This window comes from Oenanthe melanoleuca, chromosome 3 (assembly GCF_029582105.1).
Source record: "Oenanthe melanoleuca isolate GR-GAL-2019-014 chromosome 3, OMel1.0, whole genome shotgun sequence".
In the NCBI taxonomy this organism is placed as follows: Eukaryota; Metazoa; Chordata; class Aves; order Passeriformes; family Muscicapidae; genus Oenanthe; species Oenanthe melanoleuca.
In genome coordinates, this window is record NC_079336.1 from 96,240,415 (window position 1) to 96,256,835 (window position 16,421).

Here is a 16,421-nt window from a genome sequence, read left to right on the forward strand (position 1 = left end):
ATATCTTCTGTATTTCAAAAGGAAAAAATGAAGTTTGCAGAGCAGTACTGCTGAGCTGGGGACATATTTTAAATGACAGTAAAATCACAGTGTATTAAATTATACTCCCTTCACTGCTTAGCAAAAAACAGCCTTTAGGGATGTTACACAGGACTTGGATTTCTGACTGGTACTATTGTGCTGTAGAATTTAAGCTTTCCTAAAGAAACAGCACTGGAATTCTTTCACAAAATATAACAAAAAGGTGGCAAATGACACATACATTGAGCTGGAAGAAAATTTATATGCATACAGACATCTGAGCTTAAGGTCATTATTATTCATTTAAAAAGGCATTTCTAAAGAGGAATCTAATTAGACTACATACTAGTCACGATATTTATGATATGTAAAAACATGGATCATTTTCTCTAAAATTATAAATACTTTCATTGTTCATCTGATTCTGCAGTTAACTTGTATCTGATTCTGCTTAAACCACAATTTTTAATTCTTTTTGAGTATTGAATTTTTTTATTTTAGGAAGTTTTCTGTTCATTCTAACACACATGGTCCCATTTAAATCAGGGGGAGTAATAACATTTAAGATTCCTGAAAATGTCACAGGATGATTAAAATACCATGAGGTAACATATAAGAGAATCATATGCTTGTAAACAGCCATATTGTATTATTAAAATAAGTCTGGTTATCCACAGCATAATAATACATATATTAAATTTTACTAGGGATCAAAGGGATAAAATTATTCATATAAATAATCCAACCAAATACATTGGGACAATCTGTGAATTAAGTGATAAGAAAGAAATGTAGTGGGAATTTGACTGTGACTTTATTCTGCCTTCACCTCCTGCCCTAAAAGCTTCTTATTTGTATTCTTTCCAGGCAAATACTACATCATGTTTCATAGTGGATACAAGATAAATCATGGAAAGGAAAAAGGAAAAGAAATACTTCTAATCTTTATAGTTTTTTAACACATAGGGAAAGAAAGAGCATCTAGTTCTGCAAGTAGAGAAAGTAACAATCTCTAAATAAGGAGGAAAAATACTAAAGGTGTATTCAAAGGTCCTGGAACATTAATAAATGTGGCTCTTATAAAGACAGAAGTGTCTTAAAAATATTGACTGGTCACATCAAAGATCAACATGTATTTTTGGCTCTTGTGTACAGAATATTTTATTATGGCTATACTACTCCTAATATAAAACTCTTACAGGGAGAGTTTAAGAAATATTTTTAGTCCATTTTTATAATGGCAACACTCATAGGCAGACATGTAAATATGATGTCTATATTGTATTTTTAAAAAACCAAATTTCCTTGGAAAAAAAATACTAAAATTATTTGAAACAATTTTATGTAAGACTTTCATGTGGTTTTTAATTTTATTTTTTTCTTTAAAAGACATGCTTACTACAGAGAAACATTGATTACAGTAATTAATGAAAATAGACTGACCCAGTATAGTAAGGAAGTCTTCCTTTTCCAGTCTTAAAAAATTGTATTTGATTGAGTAAAAAAAAATAAAATAATAATAGTATCAGCTGAAAATATTTATGTTAGCAGTAGTATATCCCCAAGGGAACTCTGAGTAAGTTTCATTTTCATTCTGATCCCTTTTGACTTCCGTCTTATTTTGAAGCAGACATATAAAAACCATTTGGGGAGAAGTAACTTGATTTTTGGGTTTAAGCCTTCTGCCAACCTCCTGAAAACCAACCAGAATTTGCTCAAATTGCAAATGTTTCCTAAATGTGTGTGCACAGCATTAATGGAGATGTCTTGGGTTTTACCAATAAACTCCTGAAAGACCTTCAGCTTCAGCCTCAGCAGGTCTTCCCTGTCATTCAAAACTCTATAACCTGTGCTAGGTCCAGTCACTCAGTTTTGGAGCAGAGAAAATGTCAGACCCTCAGCAAATTCCCTGCTGGAATGGGCCCTGAAGAAAGGCAGCTTCCTCATTCAAGCGCAGAAAACACAATGGCTGGGATGTCTGCGTGGGATAAGAGTCTCAAAAAATTTAAAAAAAAAATCATACATACTGCCTATTTTACTATCTTAAAAGAGCATTCTTTAGGTTGCAAAGTCAAAAATAGCAGCTCTGAGACATAAGGCTTCTTACGTAACTGAGATCCATCTACTTTATTCATATAGGGTAAGATACAGCCTTTAATTACACAGTTTAATGCAATCTTCTCCAGAGCTTCCCTCACTTGATCTGCACACAGAGGAGGACTATTCTTAGCCAGAAGTAATGACTGAGTACCACAGAAAGCTGCTGTGCCAGTGAGCAGTGCATCTGCCCTCGTTGAAAAGGAGTGGGGTGTACCTCAGAACAAGGAGAGCTGAATGAAGAAATATAGTCTATCCTCTTCTCATCTAAAAATCCAACGTGATTCTGGTCAAGTTTTAAAAGACAGACTTTTTCTGGCTGGTTATTCCTAATGCTGCTCCAAATATTTGTTTGGAGAGAGTACTGTGATGGATATCCCAGAACACACAGGGAGCTGTACTTTGAAGTGTAAGTGGAGGCTTAGAGTGTGTGGTGTTATCTGTGAAGTACTCACAAAAACTTCAGATGGGCACTCAGAGAATGTTTTTACCTACAATCTCTCTTGCCTCAGTTCTCCACGATGAATGAGAGCATTTGCCATCTTATATGGGCATTGTGCAATTGTCAACATCTGCAAAGGTGTTGTAGCTATGAAAACCTTAGAGAAGTCCAGGAAATATTACTGATTTCTATTCAGAGGAATTATTTTAATATGGATAATGAATAAGGCTCAGGGCTACAAACTGGACTGCAAGTAGAAAACAAAATATTGAAGAACTCATTATCCAAGCTATGCACTGATGGAGGCAGAAAACTCAAGGATAAAGTGGTATATGGTCATGTAATTAAAGACTATTTCATAATGGATACCCAGAAACAGATGAAATTAAAAGTGCACAGTATATTTTGTCCTGACAGTTCATAGCCTCTAAGTGCTTTAGTGCTTTATTTTATGAAATTCTCTGAGTATAAATTTTGAGTGCAGTAGGTTCACACCTGTTAGACTGACATTAAAGGACTTAGGCTGATTGGAGAAGATGCAAACTGCCCATACTGAGCAGCCTGTGCACTCAATGTGTGTCTAAAAGTAACCAAAGGAGTGTGAGGATTGATTCAAACACATACATGACAAAAATACTAGACAGCCTATTTTCAAAGGGCAAATATTTTAATAGAGAATAGGTCATCTGAATGGGATCAGAGAGGCGTTAAAATATTAAACTTTTTTAGCCATTAATTCATAATTTTGTAAGGGAAAATGGCATTGCAAGTTCTTACTATGCCTCTATGAAATAAAGAAAGAAACTGAAGTGTGGAAAAAGTGGTTGTTGCAACATACAGATGTGAGAGACAAGCAGGCAAAGCTTCCCACCAGTCATTTTTGTGCTGGTGGGGTGTTTTACACATCTGAATGGAAAAGGGAGCTTCTATAAAGATGGCAAAGTAGCATTACATAGTAGTGAGCAAGATTAAGCGTGTTTATTTCTTGACATTTTGGGGTGTTTTAATATCAATACAGTTGAAGGTTTTTTTCCCCCTAGTCAGAGGACCTGATTCTGACTTTACTTTTGTTTCACAATAGCTTAACATATCAGCTTCAAGAGACATCAATCCTCATCAACACAGACAAACAAGGAGTACTGCAACAAATTACTTTATTCCATCAATTGACAGAGCTACTACTGAAGGTGAAAAATTAAAAAAGCAAAATATTTAGAAATATTGTACAGAACAATATATATGATTTCTAAGAATATTTTCTTTTCCAAATCCTTTGGGTAATCAACCTCCTTAGTATCTCTTGCTGCATTCTCTAATGACTGAAATCTTAGTTTAAGTCATTAAGAGCTCAGACTGGGCAAGGACAAGTTTCCAAAACATACTCATGTGCTGTTTTTCAGATTTCTGATGAGGAAGATATGGAAGAGCAAAGCTGAGTCACACCCAAACCTGCACCCACCACACTTTATATAGTTAGGCTATGCAAGCAACAATGAGTCCAAATTAAAGTGCAAAATCAGAATAACTAAATATTTCTGAGATCTTAGAGGCATGTTTTCAAATTTGGTGTACCTCTATCACAATAAATACAGCATCTCTAACAGTCTTTATTATTTTTAATGCAAATGTGAATAAAATGGAGAGAGAAATTCCATGCTTAAACACAAGAAAAAAGATGAAAGCCACCACTTACTGAAGGCAGCTTTACTTCTGAATTCCTGTGGTGCAATTAACTTACACTGCAATGAATGTTTCTGTTTGTATTCTTTTTATTTTTCTTTTTTTCAATAGGGAAGAAATAGGAAAGAATATTTTTTTCCTTGCATCATTGTGGATGCTTTCATGGTTTAAGATTTACAAAATCCACCAGCATGACTCATGTTGTCACAATCGGTAATATGAGCCTGAATAGCAAACTTGGATGACATAGGTATGTAATGTGCAAGAAAGACTTTACTTATTTAAAGACCCAAATTATACTTAAAAAAGGAGAATGGGATCCAGCCAATGCAAAGACCACAGGTAAAACCTCTGGATACCAACATGAATTCTGGTTGTCAGTGTATTTGCAAGAATAGTAGGTCAAAACTTGAACTTTTTTCCGTCATAAGAATTTTCTTTGTTATAAAAACTTGAATAGGAAACAGTGTGAAAATATTTCTCTCAGAACTTCAAGCCTGATGCATTATTTGTAACATTTTGAGTTTTGAAATTTGTGATGTGGAAAACAAAAACAAAACCTGTGCTGTACTACTTATTATTAGTGCACAACTTCCTGTAATTCCAGACTCATTTGTTTAACTGCTGCAGAGAGAAAAAAAACAAAAACAAGTTCAAGGCTAACTTCAATCCTAGCTGCTCCTTCAAGTACTTTGGACCAAGAACAGTGACCAAAAAAACCCCTAAGAAACTCCTGGAAACTACCACAACAGATTCATTGTTCACAGAAAAGTAGTGGAGATTTGAGCCAACAAAGAAAACATGATTTGAATATATTTTCTTCTGGTGAACTACTGGGAAAATGCTGATGTTTTCCACATACACTTAAGTCAGGAATGTTTTATGTAAGAATGTGAGATCTATATTCAGAATTTTTCAGTAAAGGTTTAACTAAACCACACAAATATTTTGTTAATGTTGAATGACATTCTATAATTTATCTCTGAGAAACTATAGGTTCTAAAAAACCCCCTTCCAGGTTCTTTTCATTGTGATAATGTTTCAGAAATCATTTTTCTGCAATATCACAGAAAAAAAAAAAAAATCACAGAGAATCAGCTCCTGAGAAGCTGAGCAACATTCATTTGAGAAGGACATGGAAGAAGGGCTTTGATCTGTTTTTAAAAAAATTGTTTACAAATCTTTCCTATATCACCCCACAACAGTCTTAAGAATTAAGTGACTTACAGCTATGGGTTTCTAAATTCCATTTTCACATTTTCCTCTGAAGAGGAAAAATGGGAAAAAAAGCAAATTCAAAATGCACAACCCTAATAATCTCTCTGTCAGAACCAACATTCCTGGAAAACTCCTGCAGAAATTCCACTGCTTTTCTAACGGAAGATGTCCACCCCAGCAGCCTGAGATCACTGAGGATCACCTGTGCTTAAACACAACAGGGTGTGCAATCTGGGAGGAGCTGCTGTGTCTCACCTGCCTCTCTAACTCCTGTTCCTGGACCTTCCAAGTCAAGAATCTAGTTTTACAAATAATTTTTCAAATGTAAAATGTAAGCCTGTTGCTGTGCAACAACCAGTGGAATCCAATTTTTTTTATATCACTTTTATCACACTTACATGATTCAGAATCAGGAAAGATAACATCTTTAAGGCTGAAGAGCATTTTTTTCTCTAGCATTAGGGCCCTATTCTCCCATTTTTATTAACAATTAATATAATCTTTACATCACAAGACTGTAATTCATTCTACAGCTGTTCATTGTGACTGTGCCCTAGAAATCCATTGTACAAATGCTGATATGTGTGCGAAGATTCCTGTTGTCACCTTTGGAAACAAAGAAGAATCAGGCTAAGTTTCTAAAGAAAATGACAGCATTATGATACAGATCTTCACTCCATCTAAAGTCACTAATTCTGTAATTTTCTATACACTTATTCAAAAGATAGTACATATAATTTATATTACATACATGCAATCTTTCTCAAGGTATCTTTTCTTAATGGAAATACCTCCTTCAACAAAAATGTCATTTTAAAATATTTTTTTGTTAAAGCTAAAAAGCACAAAAGAGAAAGAAGGTGAACAAGAAGGTCATTCTGCATCAGAAATTAAGATGTAATTCAGAAACTTTGGAACTGTGATATACATCTCCAGGTGCTTAGGGTAATGCCAGTGACCTCCTTAATGGCTGTACACATTCACTTAATTACAAAGAGACAGCACTATGGGAAGAATCAATCAAGTTTCTCTGCCTTTAAGCAATGCAAAAACCTTTCTCCAGACAAAATCAGAAAGTCAAGTGTTCTCATTCCAAGACCTTGTGCAATGTGGCACAGTCTGAAAGGAACCTGTGACTTGAACACCTGAGTAGCATTGTTGGGATGTAACACTTCCACAGACAAAATCCACTGTTTCACAGTTTGCAGTGGCAGCAACTGCACGTGATTCCAGTGAACCATCCATTTGTTTGGGAAACAGTTTTTCCTCAAAACAGAGATAGTCTTAAATGTAAGACAAAATTAGTCATATAACTTCACTCTTCCAGCATGGATCATACGGCACATATTAAATTAATGAATAATTATAGTGATGATGATCATGGTAATAAATATCAGAATTTATGAAAAGCATTTTCTCTATAGACATTCCCAGATGAATACTACAAGCAGAATCAGCAGGTTATTTAATTTGCCCTAGTTCTCTCTGTTTTCTTATTCCTACTTGAATAATAAGTTCAGAATCTGGAGGTTATTAGGTTTGCCCTAATTCCAAACTTGAGTCAATGGGACTTCAAACTGACTCCAGTGGAAAATGAAAACTGTAGGCTCCTAATACATTCCATAGCTTTAAAGAAATCTAAGATCTCATCACAAAATCTTGTTCTTGCAGACAACTGCCAGCTACCTGTGTCCCATTTCTTGACAAGCTAACAAGGCATAACTGAGACCACCTCTCACTCTGACCCTCAGATTTTTCATTGAAAATGGAAGAGAATGAAACTAAAAATTTATGTGGTTGTTGACTAGGAGCTAAGAGATGACAAGAACTAAGAATTCTTCACTCTCCTTAGACATTAAATCCTAGATCCTTCTACTTTTATAGTAATAAGGATGACTTTTATACAGGTGTTACATTGCAAAGGATGAGAACTGTTGTGACTATGAGAAGAGCTGAATTGTCAAAGGAGAAGTGGCTGGCAGGTGACAAGCTACATCATATCCAGTCTCTAGTCAGAACAACAGCAGATAGTGGCAGATAAAAAAGCAAGAAAAAACATCCTATTCTGAACACTCACCTATGAACAGGCAGTAGGAAGGCCTGCCACTTCAAAGCCAACAATTATGAGTTCTGCAGACTAAAGTAGTTGCACAATACTATAAGGAACTTCAGGTCTTGACTTCCTCTCCTACATACCTAATAGAAATTCTGATCTTTCAAGTATTTGATGACCAGGAAAAAGATCCTACCAAACCTTACAGATTAGAAGGCAAACTGAAAACTTGGTGTGAACTGACCAGGGTCATTGAGAAAGCAATGTCCTATCAAAACCATGTGGGTTTTCTTACTTCATTACTAATATGTTACTGCAGATATTTTGTTCATTGAAACCCATTGATCTTACTGATTCTATTCCAAGATCCAGGAGAATGGCTATACATTTGCATGAATTCACCACATACAACTACTGCAGAAGAGCACCTGAGCTGAAAAATTGATTTCTGTGTACATGACAGTATAATTCAGGCTGGTGAAGTGCTTGTGATATACTCAGATACCACCACCACAGTACAGAAAGAGAAACTGCCATTCAAGAAAGTGCACATCTTTTGCAAAAGATTAAATTATTATTCCAGATCACCGTATAACTAAATAAAGGCAGCAAAGTATTATTTGTCCTGCCTTTGCTAGCCAAGTCTATATAGAACAGCACAATTAAAGGGATGTCAGTTACACCCTAACCAATCATCCCCTAAAGGGATGTCAGGTACACCCTAACCAATCATTCCCAAAAGGGATGTCAGTTACACCCTAACCAATCATCCCCTAAAGGGATTTCAGTTACACCCTAATCAATCATTCCCTAAAGGGATCCCAGTTACACCCTAACCAATCATTCCCTAAAGGGATGTCAGTTACACCCTAACCAATCATTCCCTAAAGGGATGCCAGTTACACCCTAACCAATCACTCCCTAAAGGGATGTCTGTTACACCCTAACCAATCACTCCCTAAAGGGATGTCAGTTACACCCTAACCAATCATTCCCTAAAGGGATGTCAGTTACACCCTAACCAATCATTCCCTAAAGGGATGTCAGTTACACCCTAACCAATCATTCCCGAAAGGGATGCCAGTTACACCCTAACCAATCATTCCCTAAAGGGATGTCAGTTACACCCTAACCAATCATTCCCTAAAGGGATGCCAGTTACACCCTAACCAATCATTCCCTAAAGGGATGTCAGTTACACCCTAACCAATCATTCCCTAAAAGTGTATTTGGTCTCTACAGTTTAGTCCTCAGGTTCAGCATTCTGGAAAATCACGTGTTTATGAAGGTACATAAGTTTCAACTACAGACAACAAACTGGACAGAGCGTTTTTTCAGAAACTTGGAAACATGGTTTCATGTTTTCTAAAAGGAATGCCAAGCTTTCTGGTAGATAAAACATCATATTAAATTCATCAAGACAGATGGATGAAGCTTTCTCTTTCAAGTAACCAAGCAATTTTAATATGTTTATTAAAAGATGCATGAACCCCCCAAGCTGCCTATGTTAATGCTGGCCTATGCATAAAGCTATTTCTATCAGGAACTAATTTTTAATTTCCAGCCTGTTTCCCCCCATCCCTGTTCATCAGGTCAGTAATGATGATGGGGTAAAAATCCCACAAATCCATAGCTAGCAACTACTGTTAAAAGATTCCCAGGGAGCCAGTCTTCAGCTGAGACAAAAAAACAAGTACATTTGGTCCAAAATGCCTGCAAGCCTTGAAGGGTGATTACAGTCATAACATAGACAATTTCAATATATATTATTTTGAAATTCTGAATGAATATGACCAATCTGACACAAGGTCCTATGGTGCTAGATACAAATTCTTCTACCATATTAGGTGTCTATAATTCACAATATAGACTTTAACAAGAATCCTAACCCTCAGCTAGGCCCAAAGGGAAACAACAACCTCCCTATTTAAAATATTGATTACCTGCAGTACCAAGATCTAGGCTATAAGTATGTGAATATCAGTATTTTGAGAGGATTAGTAATACTCAACAAGACACTTCCTTGGAAAATAAGATAAAACAGACTGCCAACTCCTAATTATAAATTCCTGTGATTTTTTATGAGGTGCATATTGAAATCAATATCCTATCATGCTGAATCCTGGCAAACAAAATACTATATCAGATTCATTAGGAAAATGATGCAAAATTGTGCTTTAAACTGACATAAGGAATGGGTTTTCATATGACTCAATGTGAATGTAACAGATTTAAGATTTCTGAATGACTTTTTGATTACTTGACTATCTGCTCTGAAGATTCTACTCTAACAACAAAGTCACCATTTAAAAATATTAAATAAATACTAAATAAATATTAAATAAATATTAAATAAATATTAAATAAAGTGAAATAATGATTGTTAAATTATTGACATAATTTGTATATTCACAGAATCTCAGTACAATCTCTGGTGCATTTCTACCCTTCTTCTAAACCAACATCAGCCCAGTGGCCACTGGCATTGACAAGAAATTCAGCATGCAGAAGAAATACAGATAATGTAATAAAGATTCTGAAATCTTTATTAAATTCAAAATTTAATCAAAATTAAATGAATCAAATTTAATCAAAATCAAAAAGGCAAGATTTTTTCACAGTATTTACTAGTGCAAAGTACATTCATCTAAGATTCAAGAGGGATAAAGAGCATGGTGACTACTCTGTTAAGACTGATTACAGACAATGAGCTCAACAACATCTCACTCAAACATGCAACTTGCAGTAGATAATTAATGCCAAAAGAAGTTCAAATGTTTCGTCTAAGGCATAAAGAGAATAAAATGGATTAAAATATCAAAAATTTCAAATATTTGATGGCTTTCAAAAAAGTTAACATGCAAAAGGAAATAAAACAAAGACTGATGTAGTATATTCAGAACCCAAACAAACAAAGCTAAGTACTGGCTAGGCTGAGACATCTGGAACTGACTTCCTCAAAAATCTCTTTCACAGTTCAAATTATAGTTGGCATCAACCTCTGAATATCTGACAAGGAAGAGCATCTCTTACAGTGAACAGCTGCCTGAACAGTCCTCATTTTTCTCACAAACCAGAAACTCGGTGGAACAGCTAAAATACAACATGTTATGAGCAGGAGCAATTGTCTGTATAGATGCTAATAACAAAGTAAGCAGGGAAGCTATGTCTTAAGAAGATAAAGGAATTTGTCTGCAACTTTTTCAAGCTATTAGAGATATAGAAAAACAGATGGGCATGGAGTGACAAGAAGTTGGCATCAGTGAGAAACTTCCCTCAACTCAATGCATCACATATATTTCACTACCTCTTTTAGATCTACCTGCTTGCTTTCTCAGACAGGATACTGGACAAGGCTATTTTTATATAAATGGGGATGAAGAGAAAATTCTTTTTTTAGTTTTTTTGTTTTGTTTTTTTTTCCTAAAGTCAGAAGGTCACAATTAAATTTTAGTAATTTAATGGGCAAAATAGGGTTTTTTTTTGTTTTTGTTTTGAAATTTTAACTTAACAAGTTACAAGAAGAATGTGAAGGTTCACTGACATGAATCATGTATTCTCCTTATGTTCTCCTTATGTTCTAGGACCTTGACTTAATGCTAAAAAATCTAAAAATCTGACTTTAAAGTTGGTCTGTTTAATAAAAATCTCTTCTTATCATAGAATCAAGCCTTACAAATTTGTGCAGTTTCAGGAAATATTGTAATTTTCACTGAATAGAAAATTGAAATGCATGTCAAAAACTTATCAGAAAATTGATATGGCAGTCAGGATTTATTTCAATGCAAGTCTTACTCCTAATAAAATTCATTATAATTTTGTATATTTTTCCTTCTACTGAATCATTATTATTGTGTGGAATAATATACCCTTGCCTTCTTCAGTGGAAAGTAGAGATTTTATTTTCTCTTTTAGAAGGCTCTTGTACTGTTTTTACTCATGGGCCTATCAACCAGAGAACTGCTGGAGATCTTTTTTTTCTTTGCTATGGACTGACATCCTTGACACTTAAGCAAATTCCAGTCCTCTTCCTGTGATTTATGCCAATGCTCCCATTTAAGAGAACTTAGATCCTACTGGAACAAAAGGAATGACTGGGTGGTTCTTTCCTAGCTTGCACTGTTCTCACAGTGGTGTAGTTCAGAAAACATAAATGAAGCTACTCCTGATATAAACAGGTATAAAACCAGTTAAGCCTACTGGAAATAATTTATATTACTATGAGTTTTAAAAATTAACAAAAAAAACCAAATCAAACCAAAACAAAACAAAGCAAAAAACCCAACCTGGTTGAATTTCCTTCTTACAAGAAAAAAATTACTTCAAGGATCATTAATAAGCTTTTCAAAGATGAAAATCTGGGAAAAAACCCATCAGATTTTCTCCTGACAATAACTGAACTTGTATTAAAAATGGCATCTTAAAACTTGAAACTTTGACTCTAAATCTATTAATTTAATTCCTGAATGTGCAAGTCAGGGTAGAAAATTTTGAAAATATTTTCTTCGTTGTTGTTACTAATTCCTACACTCCTCGTTACACTGAGGAACTCCGTGTTTTACCAGACTGCAGAGATATAGAACAACAAATCCACGACAAAAAAAAAAAATTATATATATTTAAAAAATCGAAGGAAAATAGAATTTGATTACCATCTTTCACCTTTAAAGAAAAGGTATCAACTAGGACACGTGGCTCCAATTTCAGACAAAAATGGAAAGTTGGGGAATTTTCCTATCTAAAACAATTTTTAAACAAAAACCAAAACAAGGGTAGGAGTGAAAACTCAAAAAAGCCCTTCAGATAATTGCAGCCTGAGATGATCCTCTAGCATGTCTTTCTAAAGTTTATGGGAAATTTACACATTCTGGGAACAAATATCAAAGTTCAACAGCTTAATGTATATGTTGGCTACCAACTCTAAAGAGCAGAATATAAATATCTTGGCAGATATAAAGGCTTTACTTGTCCTTCTGCCTTTTCTTTTTCTTAGAATGTTAAATAGTTTATAATAGTTCAATATCTTTGCTGGCACATATGAGTAACTTCTAATCCCTTCATCAAAACTTGACTGATGGAAGTGTCAGTTGCTGCCTTTTCTCAATTAACAGGTATAAATTGCAATGTAGTTTCATTTATGTTGCTGTCAGGGCAAATGTTGCCTCCTGTTTCAAATTAAATCAGAAGCTGAATATTTTCTGCTAAAATTATAAGCCTTGCTAATATTTTATAAGGCTTCTCAGTAGTCAAAGGACATGTGAGGAGAATCTTGACCCTACTGATGTCAACTGTAAAACCACTAGCACTTAAGTCAGCATTTTACCTTAATTTGGGGGGAATTCTAAATGTTATTTTGAGTGTCATCTTCTTAGAAGTTCCATAGAGTTGTCATTAAAAATAAATATATATATGTATTTCACTAACATTTAATCTAAATATAAAAATGTTCCTTAAAAATAGCCACTGAACCTATTATTATGTAAAGGCAATAATTTATCTGACTGATATTATATGCAATTATGTGAACATAAGTATCTGCAAAATAACTTCAGCTAAATAAACTGTTTTAGTGTAAAGGGCATATAAATGTATAATAGTATTAATAGTATTTAAATTACACTATTGCTTTAACAAAGCTGCTACACCTCATAATCTTCTTTTTCTTTATAAGAGGGCCTAACTTAGAGTTGCTAAGACAACTCAGTATTGCACATATACTTATATATTATGTAGTATCACATATAAAAAGTTGATACCCAAATACTAAACCAATCGAGATGGTTTACCTAATATAAAATATATTTCATTTTACAGTTTCTGGGAATGGGTACAATTGAAAGTACAAATGACTAATTTTCTGAAACTATTATTTGCTCCTATAAAAATTATTGAAACTATTAATAAGGTTTGAATTTTTCACGAATGACAGATGAGAGATAAACAGCTGATAAAGTAAACAGGATGCAGAATGACTGTAGTGTTTTGAGTATTGACACTAAGGACAGAAGGTGTTACATAATAAAACACAGTCACAAATGATGTTTTTTTTCTTATAATGAGAGAAATCTGATAGAAATGCTAAAGGCAATTTATTCAGCCATAAATGCCATGCAGCCACTAAGTAAAGATCTTAATTTGACCTTGATAATATCTTATTCATATTTACCTTTTATATTTTAAACTTAGGTCTTTGGTCTCCAATTGTGACATGATAATCATATTTTCCCTTGATACATTTGTTCTTATTTCATTTATACACCTTCACATCCTGCTCTAGGTACACAACACACATAATTTCTATGCCTAAGGAGCTGAAAGCAATGGTACATTTACTAAAAAAAATAATTTTAAAAAGAGTCTTGCATGCATCTGCAAAGTAACCGTTCACATTCTTTCCATTTGCTAGAAACAATGGGCATTGAATATGAACCATATTTTACCCAGTGATTTATTTGTAGATGGGATTAAGGAAACTGCTGTTTTTCTAGGTTTCCCCTTCCTTGGTAAAACTACTCAGTCATTTTGTGGTCTTGAAGCATGTACTTCCCCCTTGTCCTTTTGTGTTCTTCCTGTCTAACTGGCATGATGAATTGCTAAACATGTTGCAAAGCAGTACCATTCACATTCACGTAAAAACATAATCCTCTGTTTAATCCCCTTCCTCCCCGGCCACAATTTAAGGAATTCACAAATAAATCACCGATTTTATTTCAATGACATAGCAGAGGCAAATACAAAATGGACTCTGGGTCTCGTCTACCCTACAAAACCAAACTCAGGTCATCTTTGCACTTAATCCAGTTAAATTATTCCCAGCATCACTTTCCCTGCTCCCCAAATTAATTACCACCAGCTGCTTGTGATGAGCATGCACATTCCCTCTCTCAGCTCCCACTGAGCACGGCTCCAGCCACCCGCTGCCATCTGAGTGACACCTGGTACTCAGCATCTCTCCTTTTCCCACAGCAACCCAAAATCCCACCCGCCTCCAGAGGATGCTCAGGTCTCACCCTCTTCCCCCTCTCACCCAGCCTCGCAGAGAACACAAGAGTGATGGTTGGCCACAGAGACACATGGAAGACATGGAGGAGGAGGTGGGGAAGAGGGGCGCTGGTGGGAAGGGTGGGAAGGGAGGGAAATCCACTCATACAGATGAAACTTCATGCAGGCCTGGCCTCCGGCCCACCCCCTCCGCAGAGCGACGGGGAGGGGCAGCGGGGCGAGCTGACACGGCCCCTTACCTTCGCTGCAGTCCTTGCCCCGGAAGCCCGTCTGGGAGCAGTCGCACACGGCCTGGTCGTTGAGCACCGAGCAGACGCCCCCGTTGAGGCAGACGTCGTCCCTGGCGCACAGCCGGCTCTGCTCGTCGTCCAGCCGCACCTCCTGGCTCTCCAGCGGCGAGGCCTGCGTGTAGTTCACCCGCACGTCTGTTATCCAGCCCTTGAAGGGCTCCCGGTCCTTGACGGAGGACAGCGTCAGCTTCAGCGTGGCCGACCGCAGCTCCGGCGGCAGTCCTCCTAGGAAGAGGCCGCTGAAGACCGTCATGTCCCGCCGTTTGGACTTCACCTCCACCCACTTGGCCTCGGCTCGGTCGATGATCAGCGTCGTGTTCTTGAAGTGGCGGCGGATGACAACAGCGTGCCAGAGGTTGTCGTTGACCGCCGTGTCCGAGAGCAGGGTGGCGGGCTCGGCGCAGAAGATGGAGAAGCTGAGCTGCAGCCGCCCTCCCTGGGTGAGGATGAGCTCCAGGAAGTCACAGAAACCCTCGTCGTCAAAGTAGAGCACCAGCCCGCTGGAGCTGCGCGTCTTCATGTTGAAGCTCATTTCGCTCTCGCAGCAGGCGTTCCACTTGGGGAAGCGGGTCCACTGGCCCTCCGCGCCCGGGAACTCCAGGCCGCTGCCCAGCTCGGCCCAGCAGCCCAGCAGCAGGGCCAGCCAGAGCAGCAGGCAGCCCCCGCGCCGCACCAGCACCGCCCCCATCCTGCGCGGCCTGGGGCGGGCGAGCGGGGCGGCAGGGCTGGCGGGGGGCGGCACCGGGGCCCCGGCGGCAGACAGGGTAAAATCTTGCCGGGCCCCGGCCACGCTGGAAGCTCTGGGCGCGCTCACCCCCGCCCCGGGTGCGGGGGTCACTGTGGGAGACTCCCCGGGGCGGGGGGCTGAGGCTGCCCCGCGGGATGGGGCCGGGCACAAGATGATGCTGGGGGCCACCGGAGGTGACTCGCGGTGCGGGTAAGGTGCCGTCGGGTCTCTTCACTGGCCGGCCACGCTCCGCAAAAGGTGTCCGGGGGTGGTGGGTGAGTCAGCAGAAATTTTCCCCAAAGCCAACATCACCAAACTGGGAAAAAACCCAAGATCGGTGGCAAAACTCTCCTCCAAGTGGATCCACCAGCTCGGCAAGGCTGTAGCAATATCCTGGCACATGCGCACCTCTTTTTACATCCTCTCCACCAGCTGTAGTTTCCCAGGAAGCCAATTACGGATCCCAACCCTGCCTCCCTAGGATGGATCCTCTTGTCATATCACAGCCTGTTCGCCATGGTGCTATAGCATCATCAGCAGATGACAGGACTCATCGCTCGTGCTTCTTGAGCTGCCTCAATCCCAATGGGGCTGAAACCCAGAAGCTGCGAAACAGCTGAGTGGCCACTTGACATGCAAAGCCTGTCAGCTCCTCTTCTCTTTGCTTGAAAAAGGCCAAGGCTAAGATCCAGGGAGGTGATTTTCCTTTATTGTTTTTGTTTCTAATCTGTAAAGAATTGAAACAGAATAATAAGAAATGACAACTAATACCATGTTGAATCACAAATTTGATCAATAGCGAACGTTCGTGATTATGTTTTCATTTCGATGGTGTTGGACATTAGGAAAATGCTGCCATAATTTTGGTGTTATTGAGAAATTGTAATAGGT

General features: G+C 37.7%; 1 protein-coding gene across 6 annotated transcripts in view; it reads right to left on the reverse strand.

Moving 5' to 3' along the window:
* Window positions 1–16,421, reverse strand: part of NRXN1 (neurexin 1) — a 668,503-nt gene that overhangs the window by 648,428 nt on the left and 3,654 nt on the right. For all 6 annotated transcript variants that reach the window (XM_056487060.1, XM_056487058.1, XM_056487056.1 and 3 more), the window contains exon 2: window positions 14,753–16,257. In XM_056487060.1, the coding sequence (XP_056343035.1) occupies window positions 14,753–15,491 (739 nt within the window). In that variant the 5' untranslated portion in view covers window positions 15,492–16,257. The remainder of the gene's footprint in view (window positions 1–14,752; window positions 16,258–16,421) is intronic.